The following is a 21588-nucleotide window of genomic DNA, read 5'->3' as shown; positions in this document are numbered from 1 at the left end:
GAGGATTGCTAATGGTGCACTAAATAATCATAATCTTATCATTCTCCTCTTCATTGTTGATCAAGCAGGGAGGACTTGGAGCAAATAAGAAAATCCAGTATACATCAATGACTTGGAGTTTCAGGAAGGCCAAAAGAGCACGTTGTTCTTGACTAAACCTATTTAGCCTTCCTAAGTGAGACAGTCACACACACCGGGCTTGAGAATGTGTGTCAGAGCTTGTAATGCCAAGTACTGCAGCCTGCCAGCAGGCAGAAACACCAAACCCAGTGAGTCAGGAGGTGTCTGCGATTGCCAGGGAATACTGTCTCTGCGGCTCTGCGGGCTTAATCAACAGGAACCTCTCAACATTCTGCTGTTGCTCTGTCTCCTTTCCAGGACTGTTGCCTTGGCTTGGTGAGGGGGAACCCTTGGCAGGATGCTCGATGTTGCCATGTTACAAATGTGGCAACTTCTGGGTTTCTTTTGAGCTGCAAGAAATTTAAATGGAGAGGAGCAAGTGTTTATATGGGGTGTCATTCTCCTACAGATTACAGAATGCCTTGGTACAATCCTGACAGCTGATTGATTCATTTGATTCCTTGCCTGTATAAGCAAACATATGAGAGATGACAGGCTGTGTAGGTTTTAAAGATATCTCCGGTTTTGTTTCTTGCTGTTGGTCTAGAGTTAGATATTGTTAAAGACTGGGAGTCAACCAAGAGAGGGAACTAATGGTTAAGAGTAAGCAGTCAAATATCAGCATGACAAGATTATCTCCAGAGGATATCATCTTTTTTCTGTTCAAGGGAAAAATAGATGTTGTGTTTATTCACATCACACAGGGACAGCAGTAAGATGACGACATTTGTGCCTTGCAAAGGTGTTTAGGAATAAAAATGGCTGTGAGGCCCTGAAAGGAGACAAAGTTAGTTGGGTAAATGAGCAACATGATTATGACAAAAGTCATGTTTAGGTAGCTCAAACAAACAGGAGAAATAATCTAGGCTACTTCTCTCATTGGTGATTCTAACTTTATTGTAACTAATAAAGAACATAATTTTCAGCATAGCTTAAATACGGTAGCTTGAAACCACAGTACAAATACAAAATTAGGAGTAAACTTTTTTAAACGCATGGAGGTTCATTGATAGGAAGAAACATTGTACTGCACCTTTCTGACCTCTTGTGAGATGAGGGTTGTACATGGCTAGAATGCACTCCTATTGACTGCATTGCACACTGGGCTGAAGACCTACAATGAAAGTAAGTGCATTTTCAGCTAAAAATGTTTTTTTTTTATGTGGTTTGTGATTTGTCTGTTAAAATTGTTGTTTTAAAATATCTGATTGTAGGAATTTAGCAAGATTCCAGAAAGGGAATGGAGAGTAAAATGAAATAAGCCTTAGATATTCACCCCGTTATCAGGACCTGAAATCAAGGACTTGTAATCAAGACTCCATAAAGAGTCTTGAACATTGCAACACAGTAACTAACTATAAACAAAGGTACACAATTGTAAAACTTCTCTTGTTATAATTTATTATTTTTTTAGCCTCCATATTATTATTTATTATATGTCACATTTTTTGGAGCTTATGTTTTAGCTGATACATGAAGCATGACTTCTAGTACTCTGGAATCATTTGAGATTGTAACTTTAATAATTGAATGAGTGAGTGATGGGTGGAAAAGCTATAAGCACTGAGCTTTTTAACTGACTTCTAGGTTTCTCACAGCTCACTGAAGTAAGTGGCTCAGTTCCAACTATTTCAACTTTTTTAGGTTCATCCCATTTAGAAGAAATGACGAGACGTAGGTTCACGTTTTCAAAGTTTATTCGTAATCATTAAGAAACAACGTGGAAACAAAGTAGTAATGGGAAGAAGGAGTCAGTGTCAGTTCTAGGTACTAGTTCAGTGAAGAATGGTCAGCTCCAGAGCTGTGTAGAATAGACAGTTTACACATGTAATGTTAGAATAAACAAAACATTGGGGAAAATTTAAAAATTTTTCATTTTCTTTGACTTACAGATTGAGGGTAAGGAATGAATCTTTGTTTCTTTTAGAGTTTTCTGTTTCATAAGATAGTTTTCTGGTCAGATATTCTCTCCTTCTGTGGCACCTGCCCCTCTGAAATCTTCAGCACTGCCAGCAGCAGAGATGAAAGTGAAATAACTGTGAACAATGTTGAAAATCCTACACTTCCCTCTGTAGGGTTAGTTATCAGCAGTTCAGGGATGGATGTAGGGGGATCCAGTATGGCAGTTCAGTGTTCTGCAGACCTGTGTGTGGGACATTTCCAGATCTTCGTGAAGAAACACTATTTCCCACCTCTTGTGATAACTGCAGAGCCCTGGGAAGCCAGCAAAAATCTGAAATGGCATGACTAGATTAGCTTTGTGTGAATGTGACTATATTCCTTCTGAGAGCTTGAGAGTACTTTAGATGCCTTTATGTTGCTGCAAATCTGAGCTAATAAACCCTGCCACTGCAGAGTTGACACCATCTAAAGTTAGCTTAGGTGTATTTGTCTTGGTGTTTTCTGACCTAAGTTTATGTAGTGATATTGGAGTGTATAAAGTAAGTGAAGGTTGATCAGGATTTAATATATGTGCCTCAGTGCTAGCCTTGCTGTATCCAAGCTGGTGCTGGTGGTGCTAATGTGGTATCACCGCCTTATGGTCTAGTTTTAGCAGTGCTCTTCAGTTCAAACTGAGCTCTTGCCAATTAAATAAGTCCATATGCAGTGCTGCATCTGGGCAAGTAAAACTTAACAGAAACAGTGCACGATAGTCTGGATTGAACCCAGTGAAGCCAAATGGGCTGTGTTGTTTGGTGTGTTGCACTGCATAGTCAGTAACAGCTGTCTGTGGAGGCTTTTACCTCCATTGTTTGAAGTATTCTTTTACTTTTGATAATGGAAAGCTGGTTGTCAAAAGAAATGTATGGTGATAGTAGCTTTTTAAACAAGTTGTAGGATTTATCTTAATGCACTTGTTTTTTCTTGACCAATTCCATTATTTATTTTTTCTATAGAAACACTTTATTTTGTACTATAGTTTGTTTTATGGAGGCTGAAGAGTACTAGTAAAAAAAAAATATCTAAAGAAAATAATTATGTTTTGGAAAAGAAGGGTTTGTCCTATTGTGAGAGTTAGGCTACTCGTGTTTTTAGAAAATGGAAGTTTTACCATTAAGATGGAGGGCCTTGCTGAATTGAATTCTTTCTCCCACTTCCATAAAGAAATTTGTCATAAACTATCAAGAATTCACATTCAGTGAATAGAATTTTGTAGACATATGGACATAATTTATTTCATAAAAACTACATTTGAGGAAAAGTAGTTAATGTAAAATAGGTAAATACTGTTTAGGTGGTTATGTGTTTATACTAGATATATTAATATTTTTACATTATTAAATTATGCTGATTCATTTAAAGATTAAATTTGCTAAGGATTGAAGACAATAGTTTAAAGATTCCTTTGCATGAATGGACTTCCTTGTACCCAATAAAGCAGACAGCTACAACCGAGTTTTAATCTCAGCTTGTGTCATTCCTCTGGTCCAGTACTATGGATGAGCTTTATGTGCTTTCACTTAAATTCAGAAGATCAGCCCAAAATACTCAGTAAGACATCTGGGTTTGTGGTCTGATTCCGGATCTCATCCAGCTTTGTGCCTTGTCTTTCTGTTTCTTTCGCCCCTTCCTGTAATCTAAAATTCATTTTGTCCTGCCTTGGAAGTCCTGTATTGTATGGGTGTAGGTCTGGATTCAGGGAAGGCATCTTCTCAAACCATAGATACAATAACTAGGGAAATCCACAAGTTTGGAGTTGTCGCCTTCTGCTGCATTGGAGTTTTAGATGCTTCAGGTGCTGGACAATGTCCTGAATAGCAGTGAACAAAGTAACTTTATCCCTGTCCTTTTTCACTCTGTATTTTTGAGGTGGTTTAACAGTGTTTGCCAGACTATGTTGAACTGTGGGGAAAATACCTCAAGTTCCTTAACGATGACAAGTTACCTGATTTCTAGTGTCTGAGGCTGTATGAGACATGAGCAGAGGGAGGACAGTATGCTGAGGCCTGTGGGTTGGTCCTGGAGGATTATCTAAGTATCAGCAGGTCTGCAAGCATTTACCTGTGCAACAATGCAAAGAGGGGTGTTGCTGCATGCCCTAATGGGAAGTATGGTTTCTAAAATCCTGTCATTAATTGACGATGCAAACCTGGGCTCACAGGTCCATAATTTGTTAGCCTCTAGCATGGACATACTTGTTGTATTTAGAAGTGCATCTGGCTGCAGTTGTAGACTTGATTAGTGTACACTGCAACCAAGAATCCTTCTAAACAGTTAAATTGGGCTTGCATAAGATGCTCTGAATTGTTTTAGATGTTGTTGTCTAACATACTCTTTTCCTGAACTAAATAAAATATGAGAAAACTAAGATTAGGGATAAGAATATCAATTTTTTTTATAGTAATGGAAATAACTCTGACATCCACTAAATGAGCAAAGCTGAAAATCAAGACCTCCTTGCAAAGGCTGGTCTTTAAAGGAATGGTTCTCAGCATCTTCTCTAAGTACAGCTAATTCTACTGTGATAGAACTAATAAGTTGAGAAAAGCCTAAAAGGAGGTGTTGCTCTTCAAAAGTACTTAGCCTTTACTCTTATCATTATTGGTTTTGTTGTTGTTTTAACTCTTCTCTTCCCCTCTCTTAGATGTACTTATCTTCTGTTTTTTTTGCTTCCCAGCCCACAGGTTTTACGGTGAAAGGAGAGGCAACAAAAATGTGTTGGAAGTATTCATTGAAAAAAAAACAAACCCAAACCAAACCAAACCCAAATCCAAACTTATTTATTTCCAATGGATGTAACAAGAATCCTAAGGAACCATTCCATCAAGCATTTAGTACAGAATTTGTAGCCTAAGGCCACACAAATACTGTAAAATTTAAATGATAAATCATTAGAAACAGACATAGCCTACTAGACTAATGGCTACACAGAAAAAAAATGGGTAATTTAATTGCTGTTAGAAAATATGAGAAACCTTTGGGGGGTTTAGAAGTTCAGAAGTTCAATTTAGCCTTCAGAGAAGCTCTAACATTAATTTAACAGCATTAGCAACTGTGGCCCAGGTGGCCTCCTGTGTTCAAGAACAATTCTTCTGTCATTTAATTGATTCCTAAATCTGTCAAGAACCAACCTGTGCACTTTCCTTGCCCTCGCTGTTCTTACTGAAATATTTTTTGTGAGGTTTCATTCTCTAGCTCTTGGAAAATTTGTTCTTTATTTCTTAAGATTTTCTCACAGTTACTTTTCTTGTGCAACACTATTCTTCATTTCTTCTCCCTCTGATGCTTACTTTGCTGGTGTATTTATATAAACACACTGTCAGAAACTGTATAATGCTTTGGTTTTGATAAAACCTCTTTTCATCTCCTCTAAGATCTTTTACTTCATCATTGGAATAGCTCTCCTTTACATCTGGCTTTCAGGTGACATTACTGCTTCCCTGTGTTTTCTGGAAAAAAATCATAGATTCACATGTCTAAATTGTATTGCTGCTTCATGAACACCCCATTTTTCACTGGGTTGCCTGAACTTTTCTCTTCTCCTGTTTTTCCAGTACATTAGTTCATTTTTTATAGTAGTTCATTGATATTTGAGAATACCATCCTTGCACTTCATAGCATTGCATTTAAAGGGAAAGAAATTTGCTCTGCTCTGAGATCCAGTAAAGCACAGTTTGAAGAGCTTGCTGTGAGACCTTCTTAAAGGTGGATGTTAGATTTTGTTGTCTTGAAAAAATATACTTAGAATTTCCCTGTATTTTAATGTATGACAAAAATTATCTGAAAAACAAAGCAGATGACAAACATTCATCAGATGTGAGGGGTGGATGTTTGCAGGGATTCAAACTAATCACTGCAGTCCTGTCTTTAAAATCTGCGAAGTTGTATTTGATGTTGTCTGCTGTGTCAGTCTTCACCTGGTCAGAGAAAATAGGGACAAATACATTATACTGGTCATAACTGATGTGCCAGAGAAAGCATGTAAATATTCTTGCTGTGTGTGTAAGAAAGAGGCTACTCATGGGATTTTGTTGAATTCAAGTAAGTGGAATAAAATAAATGTGTTCTTGCTCTTGTCTGCTGAGAACGTCTGTTTGGGAATGAATTATAATACATGAATGGAAACTACCGCTACTTTTGATGCTATGACCAGCTCTGAATGCCCACTTAGAATAAATTTTATTAAATAATTTGAAGTTACTGATTTGCTCTTTTATTTCAAACAGGTTAATCCTCAGCAGTATGCTTTCTTTCATCAGCAGGCTTCATCTGATAGCTTGCAGAAGCAGCCTTTTTCTTCCTTTGTTTTCCTATCAGACTTCCACATTACTACTTATGAAAAATATTCCTACTAGTGGTTATATTCTGTAACTTGTTTCAAATGGATGTACCTTGGCTTCTGTAGTTCTGTTGACAGATGTTTCAAAGATAAAAGGGAGACTGAGCTCAAACAGTGATGTGATCTGGACCTTCTCAGCTACTTTCAGTTTTCTGATTCTGTTCCTGGTCATGATATTTTCTTTGTCAGTAGAAGTTAAGTGGTTATGTAAATGGAAAGAATAAAACACTGACTTTAAAAAGGCCCTACTTTTTTTTGGAATGCAATTCTTTGTTCTTATGGGGTAAAAAAATAATTTGCATCTGGACTTACATGAAAAGTATTAGCTGTCTCTGAAACTACATATCCTGTACATCTTAATTTCACCAGCACAATGTTTTGAACTTTTTAGTCTTATTTTTTTCTAATTTAATTAGTTTTATACTTAAAAAACTAAAAATACTATCCACATAAAAGAGGGACTCCTTAATGTCACTATTTTAGATCTTTTAGTACTCCATTTAAATAAAACCATTTTTAGCAGAATGAAGTTTAAAATGGAAATGAAAAGGGAAGGAAACTTGAAATTTGGTGTGCATTGATGCCTTGCAATTTTGAAAATGTTTTTTAGATTATCTGTCATGGGAAAACAAGGCTTACATGATCAAAAGATAGAGTCATCCTTCACTCTTTACAGTGGTCTTTCGAGTCCCCCCTTTTTAAACCTGCTTAACCCACATATGAAAAAGAGTGATAATAGGATAATAGAAAAGTAACTGCAATGTAACAAAAAGAATTTTTAAGGATACTTTTATCTATAGGTTAAGGGAAAATTAGCAGGGAGGCAAGAGGAGACTCAGATTATTACTCCCACTGAGGAGAAGGCAGTTTGGTATCAACTAGTGCCATTACGTGCATGGCTTTGTATCAGCTTTAGCTCTTTCGTGTGTGGGTGTCAAAAGGAACCTGGATTTATTATGATGATAGCAAATGGCATTTAGGGAACAAATATCACAGGCTTTTAGGAAACTAGCCTGCATTATTTTTCTGATCAATTATAAGCAATTGCAATTTGCATGTGGACCAGTAGTTCTTTGTATTCTGCAAGTACATCAGAGAAATTTGTGTGCAGATACGCAAATAGTGTAAGTGCCCTTCTTAAAATTTATTTGCTGTCTTCTGTAATAGATCTAGTGAAGGTGCTGCAAGATCTCTGTAATATGCAATCTGTTTTATGTATGTTTTCTGGTTCACAGGCAGTCATTTAAAAAATATGGCAGTAGCAAAGAAAAGAGGCAGAATATTTGTCTCTGATGTTACTCCTCCTGGGACAGGCAAAATACCTTAAAACAATTTTAATAGTGAGAGAAGGAATCTTCACATTCTGGTACTATTCCATTCATTTGACTTTAAAGTGTGTGTATAGGGCTGGAATTCTGTGTCTGCAGGAGAACAGGCTTTGGAAAAGAGATGTTTTGAGGTCTGATAAAAAATTAAAATCTTTTACCCTCTTTATATCCTAAAACCTAAGCTTTGTTAGCAGTGTTTGTTAGGTTGTATACACAATTACAATTGGTGAAAGTGAGTGCTTGCTATAGTGTGCATAAGGTTGGGCATATAAAAACCAAACATTTGAATCCAGCTACATTGCATGCAGTGCCTGGAACACAAGCACGTGAATCTGAAATGAGACTTCTGAATGATGCTTTACTGCAAACAAAACCAGACTAGAATACAGTGCTGTGTCAGACGAGTACTTTCCAGAACGTCCCAAATGTTTTAAATATATTTAGTGTTTACCAGTTGCTGAAGAAATCTGGTATAAAAACCTTGATATATAAATGATCCTATAAAAAGAGGGGTAAGGAAGAGAGATCTGCTGTGGAAGGTCTGCCAGAAGTACTACAGACAGATGAAGAAGTCTTGAGAAAAAGAACTGAACTTTGAAGATTATAACACTAAAAGACAAAAATGTAAGAAATTGATATAGAATCATAGAGTAGTTAGGGTTGGAAGGGACCTTAAAGATCATCTAGTTCCAACCCCCCTGCCATGGGCAGGGACATCCCTCTCTATCAGGCTGCCCAAGGCTCCATCGAACCTGGCCTTGAACACATCCAGGGATGGGGCAGCCACAACTTCCCTGGGAAACCTGTGCCAGTGCCTCACCACTCTCATGGTGAAGAAATTATTCCTAATACCTAGCCTAAATCTGCCCCTCTTCAGTTTATACACATTGCCCCTCGTCCTATCACTACAAGCCTTTATTAATAGTCCCTCTCCAGCTTACCTGTAGCCTCCTTCAGGTACTGGAATGTCACTATAAGATCTCCTTGGAGCCTTCTCTGCTCCGGGCTGAACAAGCCCAACTCTCTTGGCCTGTCCTCATAGCAGAGGTGCTCCAGCCCTCCAGTAATTTTTGTAGTCCTCCTCTGGGCCCACTCCAACAGCTCCATATCCTTCTTATGCTGAGGATTCCAGAACTGGACACAGTACTTCAGGTGTGGTTTCACAAGAGAGGAATAGAGGGGCAGAATCACCTCCCTCAACCTACTGGCCACGCTTCTTTTGATGCAGTCCAGGGTGTGATTGGCCTTCTGGGCTGCGAGCACACATTGCCAGCTCATGCTGAGCTTCTCATTGACCAGTACCTCTAAGTCCTTCTCTGCAGGGTAGCTCTCAATCATGTCGTCCCTCATCGTGTACTGAAATCGGGGATTGCCCCGACCCAGGTGCAGGACCTTCCACTTGGCCTTGTTGAACCTCATGAGGTCCTCACAGGCCCACTTCTCCAGCCTGTCCAGGTCCCTCTGGATGACATCCTGTCCTACTGATGTGGCAACTACACCACTCAGCTTGGTGTTATCTGCAAACTTGCGAAGGGTGCACTCAATCTCTCTGTCAATATCATTGATGAAGATATTAAACAGCACTGGTCACAGTATAAACCCCTGAGGGACACCACTTGTCACGGATCTCCATCTGGACTTTGAGCCATTGACCACTACTCTTTGAATATAACCATCCAACCAGTTTCTTAACCACTGACTAGTCTACCCGTCAAATCCATCTCTCTCCAATTTAGAGAGAAGAATATTGTGTGGGACCTTGTCAAACGCTTTACAGAAGTCTAGATAGATCTCATCCATTGGTTTACCCGTGTCCACTGATGTGGTTACCCCATCATAGAAAGCTAAGTTGGTCGAAAAGGATTTGTCCCGGTGAAGCTGTGCTGGCTGCCATTAATCACCTCTATGTCCTCCATGTGCTTTAGCATAGCTTCTAGGAGGATCTGTTCCATGATCTTCCCAGGCACAGAGGTGAGGCTGACAGGTTGGTAGTTCCCAGGGTTGTCTTTTCTACCTTTTTTAAAAACAAGCACAACGTTACCCTTCTTCTAGTCACCAGGGACTTCTCCTGATTGCCATGATTTTTCAAATATCATGGAGAGTGGCTTGGTAACCCCATCAGCCAATTCCCTCAGGACTCTGGGGTATATCTCATCAGGCCCCATAGACTTATGTTCAGGTTCCTCAGGTGGTTACGAAACTGATCCCCCTCTACTGTGGGAGGGGGTTTAGCCCCCTGGTCACCATCTTGCTGTCCCATGACCCAGGAGGGGTGAGGAGAGCAGTTGTCAGTGAAGACTGAGGCAAAAGGTTGTTAAATACCTTAGCCTTCTCCTCGTCTCTTGATACAAGGTCACCATTCCCAACCATCAGTGGGGATATATTATCTTTAACTTCCTCTTCTGACTGACACACCTGTAGAAGCTCTTCTTGTTAGTCTTTACTTCTCTTGTGAAGGGAAGTAAAGCTGCACCTTGTCCCTCCTGACCTTATCCCTACACAACTGGGCAGTGTACCTATACACTTCCCAGGTTCCCTGTCCCTGCTTGTACTGCCTGTGCAGTCCCCTCTTCTTTAGTTTAACCAGCACGTCTCGACTCAGCCACACTCGTCTCTTCCCTTTCCTGCATGATTTTCTACATCTGGGGACTGAGCTCTCTTATGCTTTATGGAAAGCATCCTTAAATATTTGCCAGCTCTGCTCTGCTCCCTTGTCCCCAAGGAACATGTCCCAGGGGGCTCTTCCGAGTAACTCCTTGAAGAGCTGGAAGTCGGCTTTCCTGAAATTTAGGGTCCTGACTATACTCCTTGCCTGTCCCATATGCCTCTGGACCTTGAACTCCACCGGTGCATGATCACTGCAGCCCAGGCTGCCTCCAATCCTAATGTCACTGATGAGCTCACTTGTATTACTGACCATCAGGTCCAGTATTGCAGTCACCTCAGGTCGGGGACTGGACTAAGAAATTGTCCTCAGTGCACTCCACGAGTCTCCTGGATTGCCTACAGCTTTCCGTGCTACTTTTCCAGCATATGTCAGAGTGGTTGAAGTCCCGAGTTGGATGAGAGCTTGCGAGTGTGAAGCCTCCTGTAGCTGGAGGAAGAAGACTTCATCGCTTGGCTCTCCTTGGTCGGGTGGCCTGTAGTACATACCAACCACAAGCTTGCCGTTGGTTCCTCTGTCTTTAATTCTGACCTACAAGCTTTCAGTCATATGAACAGATTTAATAGTTCACAAATACCAAGTGGGCTTCACAAGTGTTGTAGATTGTATGTTTGCACATAAGAGTGGGAATGCTGATTTTAACCTTTTTACACGAAATGTTGTATGTTGTGTAATTGGCAGGTAAGAACTGTATTCCCTTGTTGGCTTCCCATCTCCATTCTTTTCTGGGTACAAGACTAGACAGGGGTCATAACCTGAACATCAGGAATAGAATCCTGATGAAAATAGGACAAATTTTGGGAGAATTATAACTATTGCTAAAACCTCTTCACTTTTGATAGGTTTAACACCTCACTTGGAAGTCGAACTGTTTCATGGATGTTTAGGGATTCCTCTTTAGTGTGATGTTTTTCAGATGATGTGTTTCTGTAGTAGGAGTGGATTCAGTCTATGCCTGTGATATTTGTGCCAATATTTAATGTCTTAAAAAAAATGTTTCCAGTACCTTACAGACTGTCACTGTGTGTGCAGCACTCCATGGAGCAAATGCATCTTAGGGAACTTTTTCTTACGATGCTCTCTGTCTATAAGGAAGTATGTGGGGGTGGTGTAATACAGAGCGGAGTCTTAGGCACTTGGTGTATATGTAGAGGACAGCAGCCAAGCTAGCAATTCTGTATCTCTCCATAAATGAGACACTTAACATTGGTTAAAATACTAACTTTTATAAACTTTGGGAGGGGATAGTGGGGGTGGGAGGGTGAGGGTTAAAAAAGTAAATAAATTTTGAAACAAGACAACAAAGTCCTTCATGGGAAGCCCGTTTGTATAGATGTCCTGTGCAAAAGTCTCCCATGGTTGTGCTTTAAAGACAAGAAGTTAGGCATGGCCTTTGTGTATGTAGTACAATTTGCGGCTAGCTGCAGTTTTCTTCTGCCTTTTCTTCCCTCAAACCTTAAAGCACCATTGATCAGCCCGATCTTTCGGCCATACCATTAAACATCGCTTCATCCTATGTCCTGTTTAAAATTATATTTCCATCAAAGGATACCATTTTTAAAAATACATACAGCATTTTTGGTTTGATGGTTGATGTTTTTGATTCATGGTTTTCTAAGCCGTAAGAAAAGTAGTGCCTACTCTGCTTGATTATTTTCACTCCATGTTTACTGCTGAACGTTTGTTTTCTTTCCTGGGCTAGAGTTTGCAAGGATGCGAGGGAGCATGGCTGACCTTGTATGCGGGTCAGTAAAGTGCACTAAATTCTTCCTGTAAAAGGTGTTATTCCAACCCATTCCACTGAATTATTTCCTCTCACTGGAAACTCTTCTATTGCTATCGATGCTAGCAATTTAGTTGTCAATTACTGTCCAGAGTTAGTTTTCAGAAACTGTATTTTGGTGAGTATTAATAAAACTGTCGGAATTCTTGATTGTTAAAACTGTTTGAAATTGTTCACATTTATCTGAGGCGTCTATGTTTTCTTATTCAGCCTAGAACAGTAACCTAAGAAGAGGCTGGCCTGCAAATTTGCAGCTTCCCAGTGTTCTGACTCTCATATAATCGTTTAAAAAAGGAGTGGGGGGAATGAGGGAAGGTTTGCAGTTTTCAACTTCATTTATATAAAGGGCATTGGAGTTACATTGGGACAAGATGAAGATGGTCTCTGACAAATCCATGCTTTCATTTTAAACATTTATTTGATACATATTTAGTCTTGTAAACATCATGAGTTTTACAAACACATAATGGCCAGTTTTATTGATTAAATAATTTTATGTTTTAAATAATTATGTATTAAATAATTTTTTATGCTATTTTTAGTTTTCCCTTTTCCTTACTTAAAAATGTTTGATTTAGCAGTAGTTAAACATTATTGACTGTCATTTTTATTCATGATGGCATATATTGGCATAGGGGATGTGACGGTACCTCATTAGTGCAGGATTTATGACAAGGCAGTAGGTAAAATGTTCTGTTTGCTGTTTTTTGTCAAACTTGACAACAGGCAAATATAAGCTATCGAATGTCAACCTAGTTGGTTTTTTTTGACTCCGTAAAATCGAGAGTGTAGTTTCTTGGCTGGTCTGCTGATCTTGGAATTACTGCATTAGCACAAGACTTGGAGACATTGTAAGTTCAAGGGTCTTGGGTTCAGTGCAATAGATACCCATGGAAACAGAAAGTTTTTGAAGACCCATGGTGTTCAATGTGAGCTTTCCCTGGCCTGGTAGGTAGGTCTTGCTGACTCATTACAGTTAAATTTCAGTTTAGCACTGGGATAATGATTAAATTGGCTCGGGAGGAGCAAGCCAGGGGTTCTGGACTTTGTTATCACACGTAGCTGCCGTTCGAACTGAGGAAGCCGTGGCAGTTACCTGGAGGACAAGAGGCTCTTTGTGATATGCCGCCAGGCTTAGGGGATCCCATTAGGTAGCCTGTTCAGAGATGGGAGGTAAGAGAAGCTTAGGATATTGACTGGTGATTACAGTGTTGAGATGCAAAGTAGGTAAACCTCTTAATGTCATCAACGGTTGACAAATACTGCTGTGATTGTCGGATACTGGTATTTGCCAGGCTTTGTATGAGAGCCGGGACTGCTACCTGTTCTGTCAGCTACCGCAGCCCCTGCTTCTGGGACCCTTTCTTCCACTACTTGTCTTTCTCAGCAGGCTCGCAGGCTTCACACTTGTGAGATGCATTGGCAGCGAGGAGTGCTAGCAGAAATGTTTCACAGTTTTATAGTGTGTTAGGTAGGTCTGTCACAGTACGTGTTGCAATCTGTGAAAATAAAGTATTGTGGGAATGATTTGCATTTTTTTTATTTTCATGGTGCGCATGAATACTCATAGATGTAAGTTTAAAAGACTATCTTGCATTTAGAAAGAAAGAAGTAGGAACATTTGCTTTTGCAGGTGATTTTAGACACACGTTCACCAAATGTGAGTTTGTGTTCTATGTCGGAAGATGAGCAGTAGTTTGTTTCTTCATAAGCTCTCTTTTGTCTGGCAGATGACTTTGCTGGTTGTGGCAGATTTTGCCATATCGCAACCTCTGTGCCCTTCACAGGTTTGCTGCAGCCAGAAATAACAGTAGTTCCTTTGAACTGATGCTGATTTTTTTTTTTATAAGCATTTACGCCACTACTTTTTTTTCCACCTTTCAAATAGACTGTGGCATCGTTTAAGAGAAATTACCCTGTTGGTGGGAATGGGGTACATGTGCTGAGAGAATTAGGCAAGGGAACAGAGTTAGAGTTTCAGGTTTACATCACATATTTTTCTTCTTTTCTTTTTGGTTTTTTTTTTACCTTCTGAAGGGAATGAAAGCACATTAATACTCTTTTGAACTTCTGTGAAACTTACTGTGTTGTAATTTCAATTATTACAATAACCAGCTGCTTTACATGCACTTAACAAGTTAATTATAAGCTGTTTGAATACATTTCTACTCTTAATTGTTTGGTTTGGCTATTGCTCATATTAAACATCTTTGCTAATCCATGAGCAACTGTCAACTTAAATGCATAGCAACTCTCACTGTTTCTGATTAGGTTAAGAATATTGACCGATGCATGATTAAAGACTCTGCTCTTAAGTGTAGGGATATCTATGTATACTTACACATCCAGTGTTTGTGTTTGAGACTTCCTCTAGCCTCAGTGGAGAAGTAGTAAGGACACGAGCTTAAATGGATTGTTCTCCCATAATCTGTGATACAGTGTTTATCACTTTCAGTTGAGTGGATTTATGTTCAAATTAGGTGAAACTACACTGAAAATCAGACTTTATACATGAATACTCAAATCACACCCAACACCAAAAAGTGTTTCTAGTGAATCAACCTCTTTTGTTTCTCTGGTTTTGTTTTGTTTTAATTTTATTTCTGTTTCTTTTAGTGAGTGACAGTTGCTTCAGGAACCTTGCCGAGGATCGTAGTGGGATAAACCTTAAAGATCTGGTCCAAGACCCTTCTTTGTGAGTATCTGGCTCTTATTGCTAAGCAAAGAAAAGCTTCTTCATGATATCCTTGTGTAGTTTTGTAATTATATAAAGAAGTAGTATGATGAAGTACACCGAGCGCTTTAGTGGTAATATGCTTGCCAAGTTGTAAGTTTTTAATACAGGCAAATATTATTAACACCATGTTGTCTTTTACCTACTTCTGTTCATGAATATCCAATAAGCACATATGGTAGAGGGTCCAAGAGCAGTCGTCAGTGGTAACAGGTTGTGCATGTTGGTATTTCTATGGAGGACTTGTATACGCAGCCTCCCCTCTCTTTAAGGAGGAACTGCATATAAATTAGGAGATTACTGGATAATTATGTTATCATCAGTTATCTTAACATGTAGAATTTTTGTTTATTGTATCTTTTTCATACGGTTGATATTTATTTCTTCCTCTGCTACCTGTTTTAATACAAGTATTTGTGCAGATGATCTGATTTTTACCTTATGGCAAGATAATGGTCTTCATCTTGCATTTTCCTTTAAATACAGATGAAAATAAATAAAATTCAACCTCATGAGCCCTGAGCCAGACTTGAAATTTTATCCAATCTTTTTGTTGTTTATTTTTTCTGTAGTTCCTCACTCTCCCCCTTTTCAGTTATCTTTAATGCTAACACACTCAGCAGTGCGCATAAGTGCATCACTTGCTATTCGGGAAGGGAAAGAGGGGAAAAATTCACATCTTCCTAACATGAATGATAGTGCATTCCACTGTGGGTCTTAAGATGATGAGCCTTGAAAACCAGTGGAGCATATTTTTCGGTATTGGTTGGCAAGTAGTGGAAAGTAAGTTACATTTGACACCTTATTTCAGTTACAGGGGATTTTTGTTAATAAAATGGATGCAGAATTTATTTTGTTATGTTGCTATAGGTAAATTAACATCTATGCATATGTACATAGAGTATTGGGATATTTTGACATAACATGTAATATTTGATAACATATACTTTTGAAATGATATAAGCATGGGGGATAAGTGTAACTGTTGCTTTCAATTTGCAGAATGAATGAAATAGGAAAATTTGTAATAATTACTGTCTAAGTGTTGAAGTCAAGGCTATTTCAGAGGTCTTATTTTTCAACCAAAATTTGTTGCTCTGACTGTGGTCAAACTGTCTCTTTCCTTTGTAATCTGGTATCAGATACCAATGTCATATTTAGATAAAAAATTCTAATGCTTTCTCTGTGAATGGCTCTGTCACTCTAAAAGCCTGCAGTGCATTGGTAATGTATGACACTAGTAAAATAGTTTAACAGAGAGAGTGCAAGAGATTTTAAGTTCATTAGCATGAAAATAGATAATCAGTATGTACTTTTAACATGAGTTCGTGTCAGTAGTAGATGATGACTTAGCAGCAGAGTTAGAAATACAGTATAATGCACCAAGAGGCTATTATAAAAAAAAAGTTCAAGTGGTTTTAGATTAGGATGGTTTGATATATCATGTGAAGGGCATTTTGGATGGTGCCTATTTCTTGTGAGCTACTTCATACTGTTTTCTAAGCTACATTGGCATCTCCTATGTTGGTTTCCTGCCTCAGCTCAATCGCAGACAACCTCTTTTTTGTTACTGATTTTTCTGGCTTTTTCTGGCGAGCTAGAAGTGTGTCTTTATATTGAAATGAAACTCTGCAAAGGTAGCATTGTAGGGTTTTTTGATTAATTTGATTTATAGCAAGCATGTCTAATTATCAGGGGAATCTTTTTTTCCCCAGTTGATTTCCCAGCTAGAGCTGTCTGGACTCTATAAACTTGATGTGCTTTCAGTTCTCTCTCATCATTAGTAATAGAAGTTTGCTGCTCAGATCAGGAGTTTGATCATCTCTTTCTATTTGTATGCATTTTACTCTGTCAATGAAAACAGAAATGCTACTTAAGAAAAAAACCCAAGCATATCAGATAAACAGAGGAGTTACTGACTGACTGACTGTGGGAGAAGGAAGCACACAACAACTTTACAATTAAATCAAATCTCATTTTGTAGTTAATTACAGGGAAGTTGAATTTGAACAAAAAGTTGATTAGAAGTTCAGCTGAAAAGGTGGTTTGAGAGTTAACTATTGTTCTTTATTCATCACAGCTGATCACAGGATCATAGAATGGTTTGGGTTGGAAGGGACCTTTAAAGGTCATCTTGTCCAACCCTTCTGCAAGAAGCAGGGACATCTTCAGCTAGGTCAGGTTGCTCAGAGCTCTGGGATGTTTCTGCTGTCTAGTGGCCAGTTTTAGACACAAAACTCAAAGATACAAAAGTGTGTAGGAGAAAGGAAAAAGGTGAAGGTGGTTAGAAAGTGCAATGCATGATAGATGTTACTTAATTTAGAAAACAACAGCGGAAGAAAGGAAGTATGAGTCGCCTACATTATTTAAAAGATTCTTAAAAGGATTGTTCTTTTTGGCTAATGAGAAAGAACTAGTTCAATTTATAGTAGATGAGATTGGATATTTGGGAAAAATCCAAATGTCAGTGTTATAAAGAAACTGGAATCTATTTCTAAGACTGTCAAGGAGAGCTCTGCAGATTCTAATCTACATATGTTTGATCCTGTGAAAGTGTGAAGAGCTGGAAGGGCTAACTTTTTTTTCCCCTCTTTCTTTTTTCTTTTCTTCTATGAAAAAGTATGCATTCTGACAATTTGGCATCAGCATACTTAATATGACCAAAACCCAGATGGAACTTACTTTGATTGCTGTATAGGTAGTTTAATGTGGCTATGAATATTCCAAGCCTATGATTTGGTTTAGATAATGCACCCTGCCTACCACTTCAGTAACATATAAAATATATTTAAGATTTTGCATTCTACAAAGGAGATTTATCTACATGAGTAGTTTATAGGTGTCTTTCAGTGAATTATCCTAAATGGCAGAGCTTCAGACAGCAGATGGAGTTGGAGGAACTAAGCTGGTTAATTTAGGTGACGGTGCAAATGTTCTTCAGACTGTGTTCAGTTAAGATGAAATACGATGGAACAGCTTAAGATGCTAGCAAAGTTCTGCTTTTGTAGGGAGGATCTTTGAGGCTCTGTATCAAGGCAAAATTTTTTAATTTAAGTTTTTAGTTTTTAATTTTTTTGATGGTGCTTAAGAAAAGACAGAAAATGGATCATTTGACTCTTCACTCGGGAGCAGACTGAATACGACCCTCTTTCCCCTCCTATTTTCTACCCTCAATACCCAGTCTATGCTTAGGAGAGAAATAGGTTAGACAGAATTCAATATGGCTGTCACCTGAGACTCCTCCTCGGGTCTTCGGTACTGATTTTTTTTTTAACTAAGTTATTTAAATACACCTCTGAAGCATGAACCATCAGATCATTGGAGGTTTAGGTATATTTCCATGTATTTCAAGCAGAAGTTCTATGTGTAAAAATACCCAAATATTAGCTCTTAGGGTCACTTTATAAGATGTTCTTTTCAACTCTAGCTTGTATAAAGGCATAAAGTTTGTAAAATATTTGTCCTGACTGAAAAGAGGGTGCTTTTAATATTTCCATGCAATTCAGTAGGTGCAGCTGCACGTAACTACTGACACACATTTGTTTGGAAATATCTTTGAGCTTCTTTCAGATGAGCAAGATCCAAGAGATTCTGAATATCTTTCTTCTTCACATATTTAAACTGAGTTTCATATCTCTTTCAGACTAGCTAACTTCAATTAATAGGGCGTAGATAAATATAAAAAGTAAGAACAGGTAACTTCTGACAGGAGATGGGAAGTTATTTTAATACCTAGGGACTACAGAAGCTTTCTCTTTTTTGTAGAAGTTGAGAGAATAAAATGTTATTTACCTTCCAAGTAATTGTATTAGAAAGCAACCAAGATGTTAATCCACAAGTTTAACAGGTCTGTTCTAGAAACTCATGAATGAACTTTGAATTCTGTTTGTCCATGACAGGAGACTCAAGTCTGACAGAAGTTGTCTTTGTCACTGCCTTATTTTATTTTACAACCTTGGAAGGAAGAGCTAGATACCTTCTGGGAAATAATTGTGAGAGCTTTAGAATTTGTCTATTAATCTTAAGGACTGAAGATAATGAAAGAATTCTTGAGGGTCTCTGACTTTTTTTTTTATCTGAGGATGCATGCTATACTGTAGGATTGAAGACTGATAAATAGAACATTAAGTCTGTGGATGTAAAATTTCAGCGTCTATCTTCACTTGAAGAACCTGTTCAGCGGTTGTTGAGGATAACTGAAAGTACCACGGTTCGTTGTTTCTGGGTGCTGCTCATCATGTGAAAATGAATAGCATATTCTGTCATGATGTAGGGTATGATGATACAGTTACAATGATACAGTTCTCTTCCTCTTCCCTTTGTGCAGCCTATCCAGTTTTTCAGTGTCTGTTATAATACATGAACATCACACCTGTTTCTTTTTTTAACTGCTGGTCTCAGCATAGAGAGGAAACCTTTTTCTCTAATCCTATCCACTGCAGCAGCATTCTAGTGGGATTTTGTACTCAGTTTTTGTCCATTATTTGACTGTACTAGCACATGTTTTCCCTAATAGGCCTGGCTTACAAAAATTCTTCTCTTTCCTCTCTTGTCTCCTGTTAGTCAGCTCATCTGTAAGCACCAAATTATTTCATCAGGTGGTCTTTGTCAGGACAACTGGAGGGCTTGCTATGATAGCCTGGAGTACTCTGTTATGCAGAGGAGCCATACTGAAGTGTAATGGAAGTGCAGCCTATTTTAAGTATGGCATGTAATAAAAAAGTCATACTTGGCAAAATTCCAAAGATCTGATGCATACCTCAAGTAGTTTGTGATGAGTGTAATCCATAAACACTTCATAAAGCTGGTGTAAATAGAATTGGCCTCATGCTATCCTGATGGTTTCTGATTGATCTGGGACAATGAGTGAGATGAGCCTTTAACTGCTTCAGCTGCAAGCAGAGTTTGTGTGTGCCTGAAAAAAATTGTTGTTACCCTCCCTTTGAGACAGTTAAAATGTGCTTATATTAAGTGACCAAGTTTTCTTCACAGTCCTGTTTCCCTGCTTGGTTTCTCCATAGTCCAACCAGAATCCATCAAACCTATCACAGAGATAGTTCTGTAGTTCATGTGACAAATAATTTTTACCTCCAGTCATATGAATAAGTCCTTAAGTGTTTTCTACAGCCACTTTGTAAGGGGCTCTCCATTTAGGCATGCTGATTATCTAACGGAAATCCACTTCTCAGTTTCATTGAAGACCTTCTCTACTACTTGTTCTTCAAGAAAAAATTGTTTTCAACTTACGAGATTCCTTGGCAGTTTGGGGAAAAGATTACTAATATTGTATGTGTATTTCTTTGGCTGTTGAAGCTTAATGACTCATAAACCTGCAGGAACAACTTCATCTGTCCAAAGCAAAACCTTAACATCAGTCTGTGGCAAAGCAGAACACAAGTGTCTTTCTGTGGCTTGTTCTGGAACAAACAGCTATAAATAGATACATGATGTTTGTTGGAGTAAGAAATGTGACCATTGGTTATGGAGATGTACTAGATCATTTGCAGGGTTAATATTTATGTTATTTTATTAGATATACTAAAACTTTGATTTAGGAATGAAATTGCTGGAATATATTTTCAAAAAAACGTCTAAAGAAAATCTGTGTCTCTCTTGCTCTGTTTTACTGTATTTGCTGTCTAATGTCTGAAAAGAAATACACAGGATATAGTTTGGAAAATGTTGATCTAGTTTCACTCTAAGCAGTTTCACACAACCACTAACATTACTCCTCATCCTTTCCTTGAGCTTTTATTGCTGAGCACGACATCACAATATGGAATATTCCTTTGGTCAGTTTGGATCAGTGGTGCTGACTGTGTCCCTTTCCGGCTTTTTGCCACCCTGCTCTCTGGGGTGACAGAGGGAGAAGAGACAAGACCTTGATGCTGTGCAAACACTGTTCAGCCACAGTTAAAATATCAGTGTGTAATTAACACCGTTTTAGTCACAAATCCAAAACACAGCAACATGCCAGCTGTGAAAAAACTCAGCCCCATCCCAGCCAGCCCCAGTACACATACAAGTAATGTTACAATTGTGATTTTTTTTTGATTTTGCATTTGGAAGGAATATAGACGAGACTTCTGGGCATCTGGGTGTATTCAGGATGAGACCAAAATTACTTTATACAGAAGAATTAGGAAAACTTAGTATATATCGAGTGCTGTCACAATCTCAGAGATGAATGTCACAATCTTACAAGGAGCGACTGAGAGAGCTGGGGTTGTTTAGCCTGGAGAAGAGGAGACTGAGAGGAGACCTTATTGCTCTCTACAACTACCTGAAGGGAGGTTGTGGAGAGGCGGGTGCTGGCCTCTTCTCCCAAGTGACAGGGGACAGGACAAGAGGGAATGGCCTCAAGCTCTGCCAGGGGAGGTTCAGGCTCGACATAAGGAAAAAATTTTTCACAGAAAGGGTCATTAGGCAATGGAACGGTCTGCCCAGGGAGGTGGTTGACTCGCCTTCCCTGGAGGTGTTTAAGGTGCAGGTGGATGAGGTACTGGGGTACGTGGTTTAGAGATTGGTGGGAATGGTTGGACTCGATGATCCGGTGGGTCTCTTCCAACCTGGTTATTCTATGATTCTATGAATAGCAGGAGACCTTTTTTCTGTAATTGTTTGCATTGATAGGAATAGATTAGAGCAGAATGTGAGGTGTTCATTTGGTTGAATATA

At 38.7% G+C, this 21588-nt stretch overlaps 1 protein-coding gene across 18 annotated transcripts in view; it reads left to right on the top strand.

The window, feature by feature from the left end:
• GPHN (gephyrin) overlaps window positions 1-21588 on the top strand; it is a 288977-nt gene that overhangs the window by 76853 nt on the left and 190536 nt on the right. For all 18 annotated transcript variants that reach the window (XM_069858253.1, XM_069858250.1, XM_069858246.1 and 15 more), the window contains exon 2: window positions 14793-14871. In XM_069858253.1, the coding sequence (XP_069714354.1) occupies window positions 14793-14871 (79 nt within the window). The remainder of the gene's footprint in view (window positions 1-14792; window positions 14872-21588) is intronic.

This window comes from Phaenicophaeus curvirostris, chromosome 5, assembly GCF_032191515.1.
Source record: "Phaenicophaeus curvirostris isolate KB17595 chromosome 5, BPBGC_Pcur_1.0, whole genome shotgun sequence".
Classification (NCBI taxonomy): Eukaryota; Metazoa; Chordata; class Aves; order Cuculiformes; family Cuculidae; genus Phaenicophaeus; species Phaenicophaeus curvirostris.
This window is presented reverse-complemented; position numbering and strand designations above follow the sequence as displayed.